This window comes from Aedes aegypti, chromosome 2, assembly GCF_002204515.2.
Source record: "Aedes aegypti strain LVP_AGWG chromosome 2, AaegL5.0 Primary Assembly, whole genome shotgun sequence".
NCBI lineage: Eukaryota > Metazoa > Arthropoda > Insecta > Diptera > Culicidae > Aedes > Aedes aegypti.
Window position 1 is genome coordinate 339775240 of NC_035108.1, and position 18043 is coordinate 339793282.

Consider the following 18043-nt stretch of genomic DNA (forward strand, 5'->3'; position numbering starts at 1 on the left):
TATCCTTCGAGGCTTGCCGAGTAGGATAATTGCGACGAGTGCTGTTTTTGCAATTTCGTAGAAGACCACTTGAGGGTATCAGCAATCATATCGGAATAAATGCAATGAAATCGTTATTTTACAATTTCTGGAAAATGGTTGTGTAACGATTCATTACAGAACTCAAAACAGTTGCGTAATGAGAAAGCATTGCGTAATGAATCATTACAACACTGGTTTCAGTAGCGTTATGACTATTCTTGCGCTGCATACTTCTTTACAGGAAATTAGGCCGTTTCATGACAGATTGGCGTGATGGAAAACAGCCTATTACGATGAGAAATTGCAAAAAAAATATTTCGCTCTTCGAAGAAAAGTTTCGCATTCTTTGAGGCACGGTATAAGGCTCTTGCTGGAAGATCAAATTTTCACTCATAATTTCCTCAGCAAACGCTATGACAATTTTTTCTAGCAATTGGCAAAACAACACCGTTTTTTTTTTATTTTGAGGAAATGAAGCAAATTAGAGTTTCAAAGTTTTGTTTGATCTTCCGACCTTGACGCTTGCTCCTGCGGGGGCGAGTGACGAGGGCAAGATCAAACATGTCACGCGTCGGTCGAGTAGTGAAATGAAAAAGCGTCGCGGATCATTAGTAGTGTTTGTTCTATTGATCGAGTCGCTTGCCCTTGTGTGGGCGAGTGATGGACACTTATTCGGGGTACAATGCGTTTATCGAATTATATCGCGAATTCGATTAGGCGTGATTATATCATGGATCGCATCACCGACTATTGGTGACTCCCAGATCTTTACCTTATCCCACTAACCCAATATCCTTTCCATGATAACTGTGGAGATGCAGAGGTATATTCGGTCTCTAGTAACAACGATTGTCTAACTAACATTCCTTCCCTTCCCCGATGACCGTAAGGACGTGGCCGGCGCCGTTATTGACTTTTAAAATTTGAGCTCTCTATTTGCGCATATTGAAGAATGGTAAGCTAATCCCAAGCCCCATTCATAAATTCCCTGTGCAATTTCGATTGTTCTGGTCAATCACGGATTAGCAACTACGAATTGTACGGTCATCTATGCTCATGCTCATGCTCAAATGAAGCAAATCAGAGTATCACTTCTCCTTTGATTGACTTTTCAGTTTTTTTTTATCAAACCAAAGGAAATGAAAATAATGAGTCATTACAAAAACTCATAAAAAAAGTTTAAATGAGCCATCAGAGTAGCCATGAAATTCAGTTTAAGCGCAGTTCCTTGTGTAGATATCTAATAATGAAGATGAAAGTGTAGATTAAAACTGAATACATGTATGTTATTTTTGAATAAATTAAATGATATACTATGCCATGCAAAATTTGATTATGTGTCAGTTAATTGCCGTCATCATAACTCAAGGTGAGTAATTAATTTTGTTAATGTGTTACTTTGGTACAAAAAATCAAATTATAAAGCATATTCCTGTTGATATATCTAAAAACTTAAATTTTAGAGCGCTAGATCTCTTGTCATGAGCGTGTAGAAATAAATTGACGCTGCTCGGTAATCCAATACGCATGGTTATTAAATTAATTAAATAAAAACTCTTGGTAAAGATGGATAAATTATGGGTAAAGTTATGAAAAAATCCACGTGCTCGGCTGGGATTAGAACCCAGGATCAGGGTTGTCACATATACAGATTTGTCTTGTTTTATAGATTTTCACGAATATTTCATGATCAAGAATCTGTATACACAGATTACAGGTATATAAAAAAAATACAGATTTACAGATTATGTATACATAATTTTGCCAAAATTATACAGATTTTTATACATAAATGAAAATTCAAAATGTTGATAACTTAAAAACTCAAGCTGAGTTATGACTATTTTACCATTATAGTTAAAAAATGATTGGTGTTTTCTGAAATTTTGTGTTATAATCTCATGACTAAACAGCCATTCCATGAAAAACCGATCTAGTGGGTCTCCAAATTCCGTGAAAATTTGCTATTTTGTTCCTTATCCGAAATAAGAATATACGTATTTTTGGATTTTATGATTAGGGTGATCATTTCCGAAATAGGGTGACCAGAAAAATCGCGATTTTGCAAAATTTTTATTTTTAAAAAAATTATAACTTTTGAACCATTCGACCGATTTTCAATCGTTTTGGACGAAATGAAGGCTGAAGATTTTGACTTTTCAGGAAAAATATAAAATTTCACAAGAATTGTTTTTTTTACATAAAAAAAACTCAATAGTTTCCGTTTTTTCGTGTTTTGAAGGCCTCGGGACCAAAGGGGCTATCGCTGTTCTCATTTTTTTCTTGAGAGTTCAAAAAATTTTACGTAAACTGTCAAATTTTCAGCGATTTATGTTTTTTAGTTTTTGAGATATATTTTTTTGAAAATAAAAACTAAGTCATTTTTTATCGGCACACGCTGTAGGTCTCAGCGCATTAGATTTGTAATGTTTAAAAAAAATTATAAATTTTGAACGGCTTAACCGATTTCTAATCTTTTTGTATGGAATGAAAGCTTAAAATTTCAACTATTAAGACAGAATTGAAAAATCTGATAAAAATATGTTTAAACGTGAAAAAATAAAAAAAAATTTCAATGTTTTCTTTTTTTTTTCTTTTTTTTCTGAAAAGTTGAGACCTTAAGCTTTCATTCCATAAAAAAAGATTGGAAATCGGTTGAGCTGTACAAAAGTTATGATTTTTTTTAAACATTACAAATCTAATGCGCTGTGATCTACAGTGTGTGCCGATGAAAAATGACTGATTTTTTATTTTCAAAAAATATATCTCAAAAACTAAAAAAAATACATCGCTGAAAATTTGACAGTTTACGTAAAATTTTCTGAACTTTTAAGAAAAAATGAGAACAACGATATCCCCTTTGGTCCCGAGGCCTTCATAACACAAAAAACGGAAACTATTGAGTTTTTTCATGTAAAAAACACAATTTTTGTGAAATTTTATATTTTTCTCAAAAAGTCAAAATCTTCAGCCTTCATTTCGTCCAAAAGATTGAAGATCGGTCAAACGGTTCAAAAGTTATAATATATTTTAAAATAAAAATTTTGCAAAATCGCGATTTTTCTGGTCACCCTATTTCGGAAATGGTCACCCTAATCAAAAAAATCCATAAATACGTGTATCCTTATTTCGGATAAAGAACAAAATAGCAAATTTTCACGGAATTCGGAGACCCACTAGATCGGTTTTTCATGGAATGGCCGATATAATTTTTTGGGATACAGATTTAAAATACAGATATTTTGCTTCAAGATACAGAAATACAGCTATTTCAAGGAAGAAATGCAGATTTTAATGTGGCAAGCCTGCCCAGGACTCTTGTATGCTAGATGAAAGCTTTACCAACTAAGCAACCGAGCTACTTGGTGACCCAATAGCTTAGAAGGTTACAAGTTTCGAATTCAAATCCCCACAGATCACGCGGACCCTTTTCATGACCCAAATCCATCCAGTACAGTGGCTTTTTTTATCATAATTTCGCCCTTAATTTATTTATCTTTACCACGAGTAATGAGTTAGTTGGGTCCGAAAATTTGTAATGAATTCTTGTTTTTATTCAATAATACAAAAGAGCATGTTTTCGCAACTACTTTAGTAATTTTTCAAGCTCAAATAACGGCTGTAACATATTTAAACTTTGATTTTAAAAATGGTTCCAAATATGTACCTTGACACTTTTGATCATGTTTTACGTTCACTTTGTCGACAAAAATGCCACAGGGCTATAAGGTTTAACACTGGGGTTGTTCCTATCTGACATTTCGGAAAGGACACGGAAAACAAAATAAACCCAAAATTTGAGTTTAAATCAAGGGGTGTGACAAAATCTCAAAAACCGAGGATATGTTTTTTTTGCCTAAACCAAAAAAAATCATTAAAAAATTGAGTAAACATGTGTTTTTGGCCTAAAAATTGGCGTTTGGTACTAATATTGGAACAGGGCTTTAGGACCCTATTAATCTTGTATAATTATTTTCAAGCGAAAAGAGCGTTGATGAAACAGAGGATTCAGATCAAAGGTAGCAGTTTGGAGATTACTTCGACTTTGCGAACTGAAAAAGTTGTTGAGGCTTAAATTTGTCTTTATATCCCGATGATTTTCTCAAATGGAAAGCTTCCAAAAACTGGAACAGACGAATATACAGATGAAATCCGAAGCCTGCTTGTATTGTTGGCAGATATAATAATTTCATGCAATAATTATATATATTTTTTTCGACTAATTTCAAATTACACTTAAATAATTGCCGTCAAAATATTATGCGCGTAATGAAAGAAAAACCGTAGAAAAGTGACAAAAAACACTATATTACATTTCTTTGAAATTTTGACATCCGTTTTTTATGCATTGTTATATGTTGCCTGAAAATTTGTGCTTGCGATTTTTTTTTGCGCTGTTGAAGATATTAAGGTTCAAAATTGCACTATTTTTTCAAGTTATTTCATTATTTCATCATTTTTAAGCGTCGTATTTTAAATTTTTTTTTTCACTGAAATTTGAGTTTGTTATATTATTATCAGCAACAAAAAAGATATGACATGGTTCTTAGTCAAAATGTTAAACTAGGTGAAAAACCTTTTTTTTCACTAATTTGGTCTTATTTTGCCAAAAAACTCGAAAACAGATTTTAGCTGAGATTCGCACAGCCAAATAGTAGGCAACAAAATTTCCTGGCATATCAGCAAATAAAAGCCGAGTATCAGTAAACCATGCTTCGTTGCTAACCAACCGGGCAATTTGTTAGTTGAATCTCGGTTAAAATTGGAAAAGGGAGATTCGCACAGCCGAGATCGTGAAAAAAAAATCTTAGTGTGTATGTCATTTATGCCAGTGGATGGTCCTCGTTTTACAAAAACCTTTGTCGAAGACACCAAATACCGGAATGCTTCGTTACCTTCGTTACCGAGTTATTAATTATGTCCCGCTGGATTACGTCCCTGGCCCATAGTGCAATGTTTCTAAGGTGCATAATTCTGACTCAACTATAGGTAATTATGCAAGGCTGTTTTGCTCCTAACATTTCTCAGACTGATTTGCTACAGTTAACTTGGTCACGTAATGCTGTCACTTTGCTCCGCTCAAACTTGTTTGACTGATGTTTTTTTTTTTACATTTTACTAATAATTGTTATTAATAACACTTTAATTTCATTTACGCAAATATTGTTCGTGATTTCCTAAGACAAGACGTGTCAGGTTAAGTACAAAGGCCTGTAAAAAAAAAAACACTTTCTCATTGGTTGTTTTGGCAAAGGCCTACTTTCACATCGTTGAGTTGGATTGAGCAATTAGTTGCTAGCCTTTTTTGTTTCAAATCCTGTTTCATTCGATGTTAAGTTTTCCACATGTGCTACTACAATGTTTATATGTATAAAAATACTCAATTGAACGCAATATTATGGAAATTGTGTAAATTTTCTCTAAAAATATCGCCGGTTTTGATTATAAACCTGATTTTAAAATAAGCTAGCAACCTACATATATTGCACTGTATAAATGAACCTTGTAAGAAAAAAAAACAAATTATGATTCTCGATCTTTGAATTTGTCACAAGATTTGTTTTACTGGTAGCACTGCCTTTTGTATCATCAAGGTTATCGACTGAAAAACAACGGGCAGTCTTAGTTGAGCTGTCACATGCTGTCCTAGGTCATATCACAAAGTGGGTGAATAGTCAGAATAAAATTCTAATGGCAATTTCAATGCTACTTCATTATGAAGCTCATGTATAATCTCAATGTGACTGTTATGCGGTTATAATTACCAATGTGACAAAAAAACTTGGTATTTTTTTTCGAATTTCCTAGAACAATCGCACAGATTTCAGTATGTTGATCGAAAGTATTTATTATTTGATGGCTCTGCATGGTATTAACTCCAATTTGTGAAAATGTCGAATGTTACTGTTATGCAATTAAGGACAGTTTAACTGTTTATTAAAAAGATGTACTAATGAACAAATACAACATTCCAACAAACATCTGCAACCGTTCGTGCTAACATATCTTCTTCATTATTTTCTCATCAACCAGGTTGTCCCCTCTGAACATGCCCGACTACGCCGAAGTGGCCGGCTGCTCATCCTTCAAAAACGATCTCGGCGGATCACCCTCGTACGATAACTACGGTGCGTACGCCTCCACCACCCTGGTTGGACGTTCCATTGGCAATGCTGCCTCCAACGGGACGTCAGTGGCATCCGGTGCACCTATGTTCGCCCAGCAGCAGAATCAATTCGATGGGAAAAATGTCTACTCCGCCCCCACGAGCTGCCATTACAATAATTTCATAAATCAACATCAACTGCGCCATCAGCAACAATTGCATCAACCTCCTTCTGCAGCTGGGGTTGAACCGAAGCGACCTGGCGGATCCTACGGGGGGAGCATGAAGAGCCAGAAGATGAACATCATCGAAAACCGGATGGCCGACATGATGAACAACCTGGGCCATAGTCAGACTTCGGTGGCATCGGCTTCGGCAGTCGTGCCTGGCCTTCCCGGGTCACCATATGGCGGTTCCAGTGTGAGTAATCTCAATGCAAACAGCAGCAGTAATCTACTTCCGGTGGCCAGGGCCAGTGTAAGCGTTCCACATACGCCCCTTTTCGGCACCATCAAGCGAACGACAAAATACAACAAAATAGGCTACAATAAGGATAATAAACTCAATTTCGGCGATAATGGCCGCTCAACCGAGCAGCCATTGTTCATCAAGTCCAAGTATGACGGAACGTGGTCTTCGGTTCCGAGCACAGCGGCCTCGTCAGCAAACAACATAAATATGATTAATAATTCGCCATATCACCAGCAACAGCAGCAGCAGCTACAACATCATCATCAATCGCAGAGCCAGTTGCCGTTGTTAGGTCATCATCATCATCAGCCGGCGACGACGACATCGACATCGCATCAGTTCCCTGGCAAAGGTCCCGGAAGCTCCAACATTTTGGATCCCTTGCCGAATGGTTGCTCCGGTGGTGGTTCTGGTGTTGTTCCATCCATGCCAGCTAATAATTTAGATAATCAACAAATACAGAATAATAATCCCAGCGGCAGCAACGGAAGCAGCAGCAGTTCCAATAGTAGCAGCAACAACGGCAGTAATAGTGCAAGCCACAATGGAACCGGTAGTAGCTCACAGAATTATTTAACCAGCTTCGGCAAAACGGATAATGTGTAAGATCCACGGGGACAGGCGTTAAGGGGGTGGCGAGTTGACAGAGGGGAGGTCGTTTCCTGTGATTCGGACGAGACGAAGTTTTGTCAGGGAGATATTGGGTGAGGTCTTGCTTTCTGGGTGCACCACATATACAATGTGTTTTGTATTGTGCTGAGTTTGCAGCGGTTCGTTGTGGGGATGCGAATTTTGATGGAAGGTTGAAAGCCACGTCTACTATTAAAGAAACATCTAAGTAAGATTAAAGTATGGAAAAGGGAGGCAGTTTGGCCACCGCTAAAAATGCTGAAAATATTATGAAATCTTCGAATTTTTCTTGATTTTCAACCATTTTAGTTCTACGGTATTGCAGCAGTCAGTACCGGTAAAATACTATCCTATTGATGTTATTCATGAAAAAAAACGGAATATAATGAGGAAAAAATAAAATATAACTTATACGTTTTATAAAAAATTATCAATTTAAAAAGATTGTTGATTAACACACCGAGGACGACGCCTAAAAATCAGTTGGGACGCTATATTCAACCCACTACATCTTGGCTATTCTCAGTCCGATTTGTAAAATTTTAACACTTACAGAAATGCATTGGCTTCTAGATACATGTCAGATTTATAAAATTTCATTTCATATTCAATTTAAGGAACTACTGTTTGATTTGTAGTACTTAAAACATCGGAGCAATTGCATTAATTTTTAATTAAGTCCTTTGATTAATTAAGACTTAATTAATTTTTGAAGAATTGGCAACAAACTCAATTACTTATAACCATTTTTAAAAAATGCATCAGATACCGGTAAGATTATCTGAGCTTTCATCGATATAGATCAGTTCTAGAATATCTAAGGATAAAATGATCAGGTATTCCACTAGGAACTAAGAAGCATTGCCTACGACAGGGATTATCTAACCAATTTATCCAGAGATTCTTCAAAGGTATTTGTTAGATATTATTCTAGAAATTTGCCTTGAAATGCCTTTTAAGCTTCTTCAATGAAATTTATCGAATACTTCCGATAATTGTAATTTGTTTGGGAACACCCCATGTGTATTTTTCGAGCATTCCTTCCTGGACCTCTTTAGAAGTTACTTAGATATCCTATGGCGATTCATGTGGAATTTGTTACGCGATTCTTTAAGATATTATCACTGATTATTTTCCTCGTGACATCTATGACAATGTTCCAGAAAACCTGCCAAATGTAATGTATAAAGAAATATCTCAATGAAAAAGTGAGATATATTTTGATATAATTTCTTGAAAATCTTAAATTGAATCATGAAAATACATTGACAAATAACCCTGAATCAATTCTTAGTGAAAAATCGATTGTAATTCTTTAAGGAATTCAAAATGAAATATTTGAAGGAATCTTTTTAACATATGTACAGTATTGGACAAAACATTTGCAACTTTTTCGATTTTCCATACAAAATGATCAACTTTGGTAAGCTATGTCCCAGTTATTTATGGACCGATTTGAATGAAATTTTGGCAGAACATCAGACATAACTTGAACTTTAACATATATTTTTGAGTAATTTTTACAATCACAAGTTCAAAAGCACTAACGGTTTGACTGAAGTGAATTTTTTGACGATTTTTAAATGACATAACTAAACATATTGAAGGAATAGCTTCATGATAACTTCAGCAAAGTTATAGATTTTAACGAAATGAACAAGTTTGCTGAAGACAGTTTTTGTGTAGGGCTATCAGATTTTGAGATGAATAGTTTTGAATTTTTCGTCGAAAATTACACTTTAGTCAAACCGTTATTAGCTTAGCTTAGCTTTGACTGACTACACATATCAATGGTTGCTATTCCGTGATTGACCGAAGTCAGTGAAAATGCACAAATAATCAACTAGAAGATCTGCTGAGATTGGCCATAATCTTCTTCAGTGTGCATAATTCAGTGCTTCTAATACATGGTCAATAACGGCGCCGGCCACGTCCTTGCAGTCAGATGGGATTGGGGGAAGGAATGTTAGTGTGTAACCTTTGCTATTTGGAGACCGTGTTTGCCTCTGCATCTCCACAAAGGTTACTGGGAGGGATGTTTGTTAATGGGGAGGGTCGTTGGGTCACAGGATTCACTTTGATAAGCGACTAGACCATGATAAATAATTATTGGTGAGATATAATGCTAATATGTAAATAAAATATTTTCATTTGATATGAACAATACCTATGTAGAGAAAAATTATGCCGACACTTGACGTGACGAACCTTTCAAAGTTTGTTGAATAAAGTGAACCTCCCGCATGTCTACACTTGTAGTGTCGAACCATTCAAAGTTTTTTTAAATACAAAAACAAAAGTAAAAGGAAAAAGGTGTTTTGAAAAAAAAAAATAGACCTAAATAATTTATGAATCAGAGTTTATGTCGACACTCACAGTGACGAACCTTTCATAGTTTGTTGAAAAATCATATTTACGTCTCACCGTTGTAACGATTAAAGGTGCAGTCATACATATTTTATAGATTAGAAATAGTAGCATGAAAAGAGCTCACCAATTGATCCGTCATCCTTGAGCAGCAACAATCCACTTTCAGCTTCACCAGGCATTGTAGAATTCGCTCTCATTTGAGTATGAAGCACGATCTAAGCAAGCAAAGAAAAACATCCCATCTGTTGCGGTCCACGATCGTCATTGTATCGCAAGGTGTAACAAGTCTGATAAATGGAAGCAGCGAGCGAGAGCCCCAAAGAGAGAGCGATGATAAAATCCATTTTTCTCGCTTGTTTACCGTTGGGGATAGGTGTTTTTCTTTACTGGCACGATAAACAATCCACGAACTTCCAATAGCAATAGTGTCTCCCAGGTTTGGAGCATATTTAGAGGGGTTTTATCATGCACTACTATCCCCCCAATCTGATCAAAGTTGTAGCAGTATACGATAAACAGTCTCTCATAATATGCAGCATGTTATGATAGTTACAGAGAGCGATACGTGAGAGATTATCTCAATTTTCTCAGGATTCAATCCCTGAGCTTCACTCGTTTGCTCTGCTATATAAAAGCACTCAGAGAAAATAGGCGTGCGACCCGAGAAGGAAAACAACTGACGACTGCTCGGGCTTTCTTGACGCACTGCCCAGGAGCAAGCGTCAACGTCGAAAGATCAAAAAGAACTAATCGAACGCGACACTTTTTCACTTTACTCGACCGATGCGCGACATGTTTGATCCTGCCCTCATCGCCGGCCCCCGCAGGAGATGTCAAGGTCTAAGGAGCGTCAAGGTCTAAGGATCAAACACAACTCTACACTTTAGTCAAACCGTTATTACTTATAAACTCGTGATTGGAAAAATTGTTCAATAATATATGTTAAAATTCAAGTTATATCTGATGTTCTGGGGAAATTTCATTCGAATAAATAACTGAGATTCAGCTCACCAAAGATGGTCAGTTTGTATGGAAAATCGAAAAAGTTCAAAATGTTTTGTCCAATACTGTAAGTATAAATTCGTTTTGGAATACATTAGGGGTAATAACGAGAAATAAATTCTAGAAAAATCTCTAAGAAAACGCCTATACATTTTCATGGGAAACTTTCTGTCGGGTTCTTTGGAGAAAATATCTCTAGAAGTGTAGAGAAATTCGGGAGTTATTCCTGAAAGAAATTCTGGTAGAATCTGATCTTAAGGATTTTTTTTAATAACTTTGTGAAATCCTAATACCCGGTCAATAACTGACTAGGCTGAAGTTTCTGATAAATAGGAACTCTACCAACCGAAGCTTCTGACTTTGACCAATCTGAAATTGCTTCGGAAAATTGGAAATGGATCCATTACTCAGCCTACAAATTAAATTAGGACGCGTTTCGGATTCCGTTATTCTCACTGTTGATGGGGCCCATTCACAACTTTCATAACGCTGAAGGGGGTGCGTGGGTGTCCTCGTTCTGTTGCGGTTCATACAAAATTTGTAAAATGTTCATACAAAATGCGTTACAAGGGGGTGGGTGGGTGTCGAAAATGGCCAGTTTTGGCGTTATGAAATTTGTGAATAAACCCATGAACTTTTGTAGTCGCTTCCCTTCTCCTGGTGGAAATCCTAGCTGCGCCCATGAATGCCCGGAAATACATAACCCGTATCCGACCATCAAACGGGAATAAGTTCATATAGGGTCCTAAAGCCCTGTCCCAATGTTATTGCCAAACGCTTAAGTTTAGGCCAAAAACACATGTTTACTCAATTTTCTAATGTTTTCCGTTGGTTTAAGCCCAAAAAACATTTTTTTAGATTTTGTCACATCTTTTGGCTTAAACTCAAATTTTGGGTGTATTTTGTTTTCCGTGTCCCTTACGAAATGTCAGATAGGAACAACCCCAGTGGTCGAACTAAAACCCCTGTGGTGCTTTTGTCGACTAAGCGAACGTCAAACATGATCAAAAGTGTCAAGGTTCATTTATGGACCAAATTTTTAAATAAAAGTTTAAACATGATATAGCCATTATTTGAGCGGGAAAAATTGCTAAAGTAGTAACAGTAACATGCTCTTTCGTGTTACTAAATAAAAACAAGATTTCATTAAAAATTTTAGGACCCAATTGCTGCTATTTCGTCAATTTTTGACGGATTTCCTTCGTGTTAGTTCGAATGGAATCGTCTGGATGTCTATGTTTTCGATCGAAAAAAAAAAAATCCAATGATGATCGAAAAAACTAGATCTCCAGACAATTTCATTCGAATTAAAATGCAGGGAATCAGTCAAGAATTTCCGAAATAGCAGTAATTTTTCCCGTTTGCTGGATGGATACGGGTAAATGAAAAAATCGTGTCAAAATCAATATAAAAAAACACAATAATCAATCGTTACGCTTAAACGTTGTATGCAAATATCTGACTTTGGTCACAAAAATGATATTGGGCTCATTTCCTAATAAGTTTGACAAAATCTTGTTTTTATCAAATAATACCACAGAGCGTGTGCTTGCTACTACTTTGGCATTTCCCGCTCAAAAAACGGCTCTATTGTATTATAATGCTAATTTTCACTTCGCCGACAAATTTTCACTAGGGTTGTCCTTTATAACATTTCACTAGGGACACGGAAAACAAAATACACCCGAAATTCAAATTTAAACCAACGGGTGTGACAAAATCTCAAAACCCGAAAAAAAAAATATTTAAGGACTTACACCAGCGAAAAACATTTAAAAACGGAGTAAACATTTATTTCTGACCTAAGCTTAAGCGTGTGGTACCCAAATTGGAACAGGGCTTAAGGACCCTATTGGTGAAAATGTTATTCTCTAATTTAAGGCTGAAATCTAAGTCAACCATAACTAAGCTATCAGAGATAAGTGATCAATTCTGTCTGTTCTGTCAAGTTTCATAAAAAAGTGTGCGTACAACAGATTGTCTGTAACCTTTAGAAAGTGCTGACATGTCAACAGTTTCGATTGCACTGCGGAACACGTTTTTTGTCTCAAGCACCAAAATATTGCTATTTCCCTAAGTAAGGGTTGCTGAATCTATTGCCGTTTTCAAAAAATATTATAGCACTTTTTGAGATATTGACTGTTGAACATGCAAAATTTGACTATTTCAGCCAACTTGCATGCAAGTTTGCTAACTTGTATTGCAATTAATTTGCCACATCATTCAAACTTCATGTGTATAATAATACTTATCAACAAAGTTCAAAATACTTTCGATGCTCAAAAGTTATTTTTCTAAGGTTTAGAAAACCGTACAATTTTGTATGGAGATTGCAAGCATGTTGAAAAAACGAGTAAATCTAAATTAAATCATACAATTTAATCCAAATTATATCTGAAATGAAATTTTAAGTCCTACTTCGCCTGCTTGATGGATTAGATCACTAAAAAAATATGATAAATCATACTCTAAATTAAAAAAAAACGTCAATGAAACTAGTTTTTTTACAACTTTTTCGACTTATATTTAAAAATTGTGACGTGCTGGAACATTTCTGAGAATGGCATCTAACTCAGCAATACCAAATCTTTTAGAGACACATAATTTGATCCTTGAGACACGCAAACATGTTTTTTTGTTACGCTGTGTTATTGGAAAATAAATGTACAAATATTCTCGATGCAGATGAAATCGCAGCAGGCTGTTTTTGCTGTTATAATATTGTGCAAGTGTCAACATAATCAATATTAATTGTGTATCGTGTATAGAAGTGAAAATTAGAATTTTACAACAGTGACAAGATGGAATGCTGGGATGATTCGACTTGTGGCTATGGGGCGACTCCATGGCAACACATCAGCCAATTTAGTTTTTGATGGGCAACCTAATCGTGCAAGCAGCTGAAATTTTTTTTGCAATTTCTCATCGTAATAGGCTGTTATTCATCACACCAGTCTGTCATAAAACGGCCTACTTTCCAGCACTGAAGTATGCAGTACGGGAATAGTCATTACACAACTGAAATCAGTGCTGTAATGATTCATTACGCAACGCTTTCTCATTACGCAACTGTTTTGAGTTGCGTAATGAATCACAACACAACATTTCTTTTCAGAAATTGTAAAATAATGGTGAATGCATTCCGATATAATTTCTGATACCGTCAAGCGGTATTTTACGAAATTGCAACAAATGTTGTACGTCACTTGCTGCAGAACATGGCAAGCCTCGTAGGATAAATTTACGACTCGTGCTGTAAAAATCATCATTCTGCAACTTGTTCCGTAAACTACTATTTTGCACTCAGTGTAAAAGAAAACAAATCTGTTAAGCGTTTAGTTTGAAGAACTCGTTGACAAGGTTGCATTTTATAGCCAAACTCGTCATGCAGTTTCTCAAATCATGATTTGCAAGCCTGCTAAATCAGCATTTCCAGCACATACACAAGCACTTCTAATGAAGTAACCATCCAACCTAGCACGAGTTCTGTCACAACGTCCACCCTGGTTAGTCTGCTTGTAACCGTATCATCTATCTCGTTGAAAAGGACATCCCTTCTCAGTAAGCAAATAGCGCACTAGCTCCACATACCTATTCCATTTCACAACCAGAGAATAGCGAGTATCAAATTAAACACCCGAGCATTGTTTCTGCAGTCTGCTGGTAGCGGTAACCATTCTTCTAATTTTGTGATGACAACAGTAGCGGACTATGATGACGACGACGATGACGATGATTGCTGCCCATGTTCTGCCGTTGATGAAGTCATACTCAACGACGACGACCACGACGATGGTTGACTACCGAATCCAGTGAATGTGAACTCTTTATCGTGTCTCTTCTGGTGATGAATCCTGGCCCTCGTCCTGGTGGCATCGTGTCATTTGTGTCCCATTTAGTGCCTTCAGCCCACGTCCCAAAATGGGTTGATTGAGGCGATTACGAAAAATGATGATGCTGCTCTTGCTCCTGCTGTTCCGGAGAAGGATATGATGAACTCTCATTAGGGATGCACCAGTCCGTCGTCGTCTACGGGTGGGATCGCTTTCTGAGGAAGTGCTGCATTTAACTAGAGCGAGTGCGAAGTTCTGCTGCAGTCGAAGCTGAAAATGGCAATGAATCAAATGTGATGAATTAGTTGGCTTATTTGTTTGCGGTCTGGGTTAGGATTTGCTCCAATGCAATATGCGTTTCTCACGGGGGACAGATTAGTGGTTGCATTTTGCAGCAGCTTTTCCGCATAGAATCCTAATGATGTCCTGGTGCGTTGGTGAGCGTTTTTGGGTTGTGATTTATTGACTGCTGGTTGACTAGTGTTAATGAGACGTATTTTCATACGGCAGGATTCCGCTGTCAGCCGAAAAAATGTAACGTACATGCTGGGACGAAGTTGGCTTCTCAGCTAAGTAAAAATGTAGACATTTTTTTGACCATTTTTTCCGCAGAATTTATTACTTTTCTTGAGCGGAACAGCAGACTTAGCTTTACTTGGAATACTGATCATCAGACCTCCAATAACGCGTATTTCAAGTATTTCTTGGATAATAGTCTATTCAAATTGATACATTACCTAAATGGAGCTTCCACTGTATCACAGAAGCTCATTTCCTGCATCATTACCATTCATGAACGGGACTCACCTCCAACACTGGAACACAGTGCAACAAAAAGTGCGCTGAGGATCGCAATTACAACGCATCTCCTCGAGCATCGTGCACCCTAGAGCTACCCATTTCGGGGGCGCACTGAGGGGTTGATAAACTTTCACGTAGTTGTGCAATTAGCGTCAGATTCCGGTTTGCAACTTTCCACAGCACAAGTCAGTCAGGTAGTAGGGTCCTGTTCCATGGTGTGTGCTGCTTTCTGCGAAAAGATAATAATTGCACCTGCAAAAGTCACGACCAACACAAGGCGCACCCGTGTTACATGCACTTATCGCTCATTTCCCCTGAAGCTCCCGTTCCTTTGACGGAGCACCAAAGCGGGAACCTAAAGGGTGGCCCATATTGAATTGCATCGTAGAAAATAGCGCTGTGGAGAATTACCAGTTGACCGTCCCTTTTTTAATTTTCAGACGTTAAAACCTACGCTCACGCCTTATGCTTAAATCCTCTTATTATGTTCTGTACAACATCTTGTTAGAGCTACTTCTGCATGGAACCCACTTTTTCTGCATGTCTTCCTCAGATTTGACTTCCTTCACAGAAAAAAATCGTATCTGTGAATGGACCGATGCACGAGTTCACTATCTGACGTTTGAGCGGTGCCGTGTTATTTACATGACCATGGCAACAAGTGAATTCGGCACCGCTCAAACGACAAATTCGTGAACTCGTGCACAGTTCCATGGACCAATGCACGAGTTCACTAATTTGACGTTTGAGCGATGCCGAATTCACTCGTTTCCATGGTCACGTAAATAACACGGCACCGCTCAAACGTCAAATAGTGAACTCATGCATCGGTCCATGGACCAGTGCACGAGTTCACCCGTTGACGTTTGAGCGGTGCCGTGATATTTACGTGACCATGGCAACGAGTGAATTTGGCACCGCTCATACGTCAGATTAGTGAACTCGTGCATCGGTTCATAGCAGCCGTGAACTCGTCAACAAGTAAAAATACATCGTGAACTAGATCATGATTATGTGAACGCGTTGCCTAGTTCCGAGATCGATGATGGTAGTTCACGGTCACGGTAGACACAACAAGGTAGGCTATTCCCACGTGTAAACAACGATTTTCCATCAAAACATATGTCGTAATTCCTATCGTCAAGCATGAGGCCTTGAGGATAGTAAAGGAGAGCAAGCCTTGCTTTCTTTTGCACTCGTTCGAGTTTACGATAGGAATGACGTCACTGCCAAATGTCATTTTTCGGAGTATGATACCTTGCTTCTTTTAACCGTGGTTCACGGTGTATTTTTGACAGTTCACGTAGTGGCTACTTGATAATAGCCAATTATTTATCTATTTGCTTCGACAGCATCTGGGCATACAGCTTCCGGGCCCATGAGTTTTCCACCGTTCATCACGATTTGGAGAAAATACCAAATAGGTAATTTTGTATAAGCGTTTTTGTTTTTTAATAGTAGAATTCGAAGAGGGCAGTGCTGGAAAAGTTCGCATCACGATGCAGCTCACGAGTGTATACCAACGCATAACAAACATCACAGACTCGGGAACTGGCTAGGTGTGAGTAAGTCCGCACCCGTCTGCTCGGGAGAACATGTCAAAAGAAGTAGCAACAAGCTCGGGAGCGTTTACTCGCGAGTAACCGAGCAAGGTGTGATTTATTATGGTTTTGACAGACAAATTAATTGTATTACCATCATATCGACAGTAAACTATTAGTTTGTAGTCAAAAGCCCTTGAAAACCATAAATCTCGGAGGGGAAGCAGCTTTTTTTTTCCAAAAGCACAATATGACTCTGAACAGCTCCGAACACGTTCGCGAATCACTTTTAGCTTCAGTTACTCGGGAGCCGACAAATGCGAGTATACCAGTGCTCTGACGCTCGGGAGCGTTTGGTTTTGTTTTTGTTCCAGTTCAGACGAAGTGTTCGCTACTTTCCATCACTGGAAGAGGGACACCCTTTACAAACGGAAGGACGTGTTTGTGCTGTGCATTGCCTCGAAGTTCTCTTTCGCTGGGTCCCATGAACCTGGATGGTATTCGCTTGTCGCACTGGGTTCCTCTAGTCAGTAGCGAGCGCACGGGAAAGTGTATCAGCTTCTGGGAAATTACACTTCTGCTCTCAGCAGTGCAGTGTTGATGGTAGTTGGTAGCTACCTATAGAACAAAAGCATGAACTCATTTCCCGGCGGGGAACTGGTATTCAGTACGTGTATTGTGGAATAGCATTTTTACTTCTGCCCTATTGCCATTCCTCGGAGGAGGTGCATGAAACTGCAACCTGGAGGTATTAAGGATTTTTGTCATCAGCAACGGCAGGGATGTAGTTGGCAGGAATTTTCTGGGATATTTTTCTTTGATGCTAAACTGATGTGACTAAAAAGGAACAATTCTGAACAAATTACCATCAAAAGAGTATACCCCAAATACCATAAGCCCCAAATCAGCTGGTAAGACATACATGTAGGCATTATCACAGTATATTAAATGCAGACAAGTTGAATTGATATTCCTGACTATAAAATAAATTTAAAAAAAAAATGCTGTCATCTTCAGTGTCAGTTACTTGCATCAGCTCGCATCCACTGAAGCAGATTGCACGCATCTACTAAAAGATAAGAAAATTGAATTAAAGGGTAGGGGAACATGGTCCAATTCGGATCTAGTAATAGATTTTTGGCCATATCTTTTCGGCACGATGAATGGCATAAAAATCGTATGCTTTCTTGAAAGCCTGATGTAGCGAGCACACTTTTCTCTCAGAGAGTTTTGTGATATCTCCTACAAGGACATGATTAGACCTGTTT

At 37.7% G+C, this 18043-nt stretch overlaps 1 protein-coding gene across 1 annotated transcript in view; it reads left to right on the top strand.

The window, feature by feature from the left end:
• The window catches only part of LOC5568493 (protein sax-3), a 566012-nt gene extending 557537 nt beyond the window's left edge, over positions 1-8475 (top strand). Inside the window, exon 12 of the mRNA XM_021846078.1 lies at positions 6055-8475. Coding sequence (XP_021701770.1) covers positions 6055-7204 — 1150 coding nt within the window. The 3' untranslated portion in view covers positions 7205-8475. The remainder of the gene's footprint in view (positions 1-6054) is intronic.
• The last annotated feature ends 9568 nt before the right edge of the window (positions 8476-18043 follow it).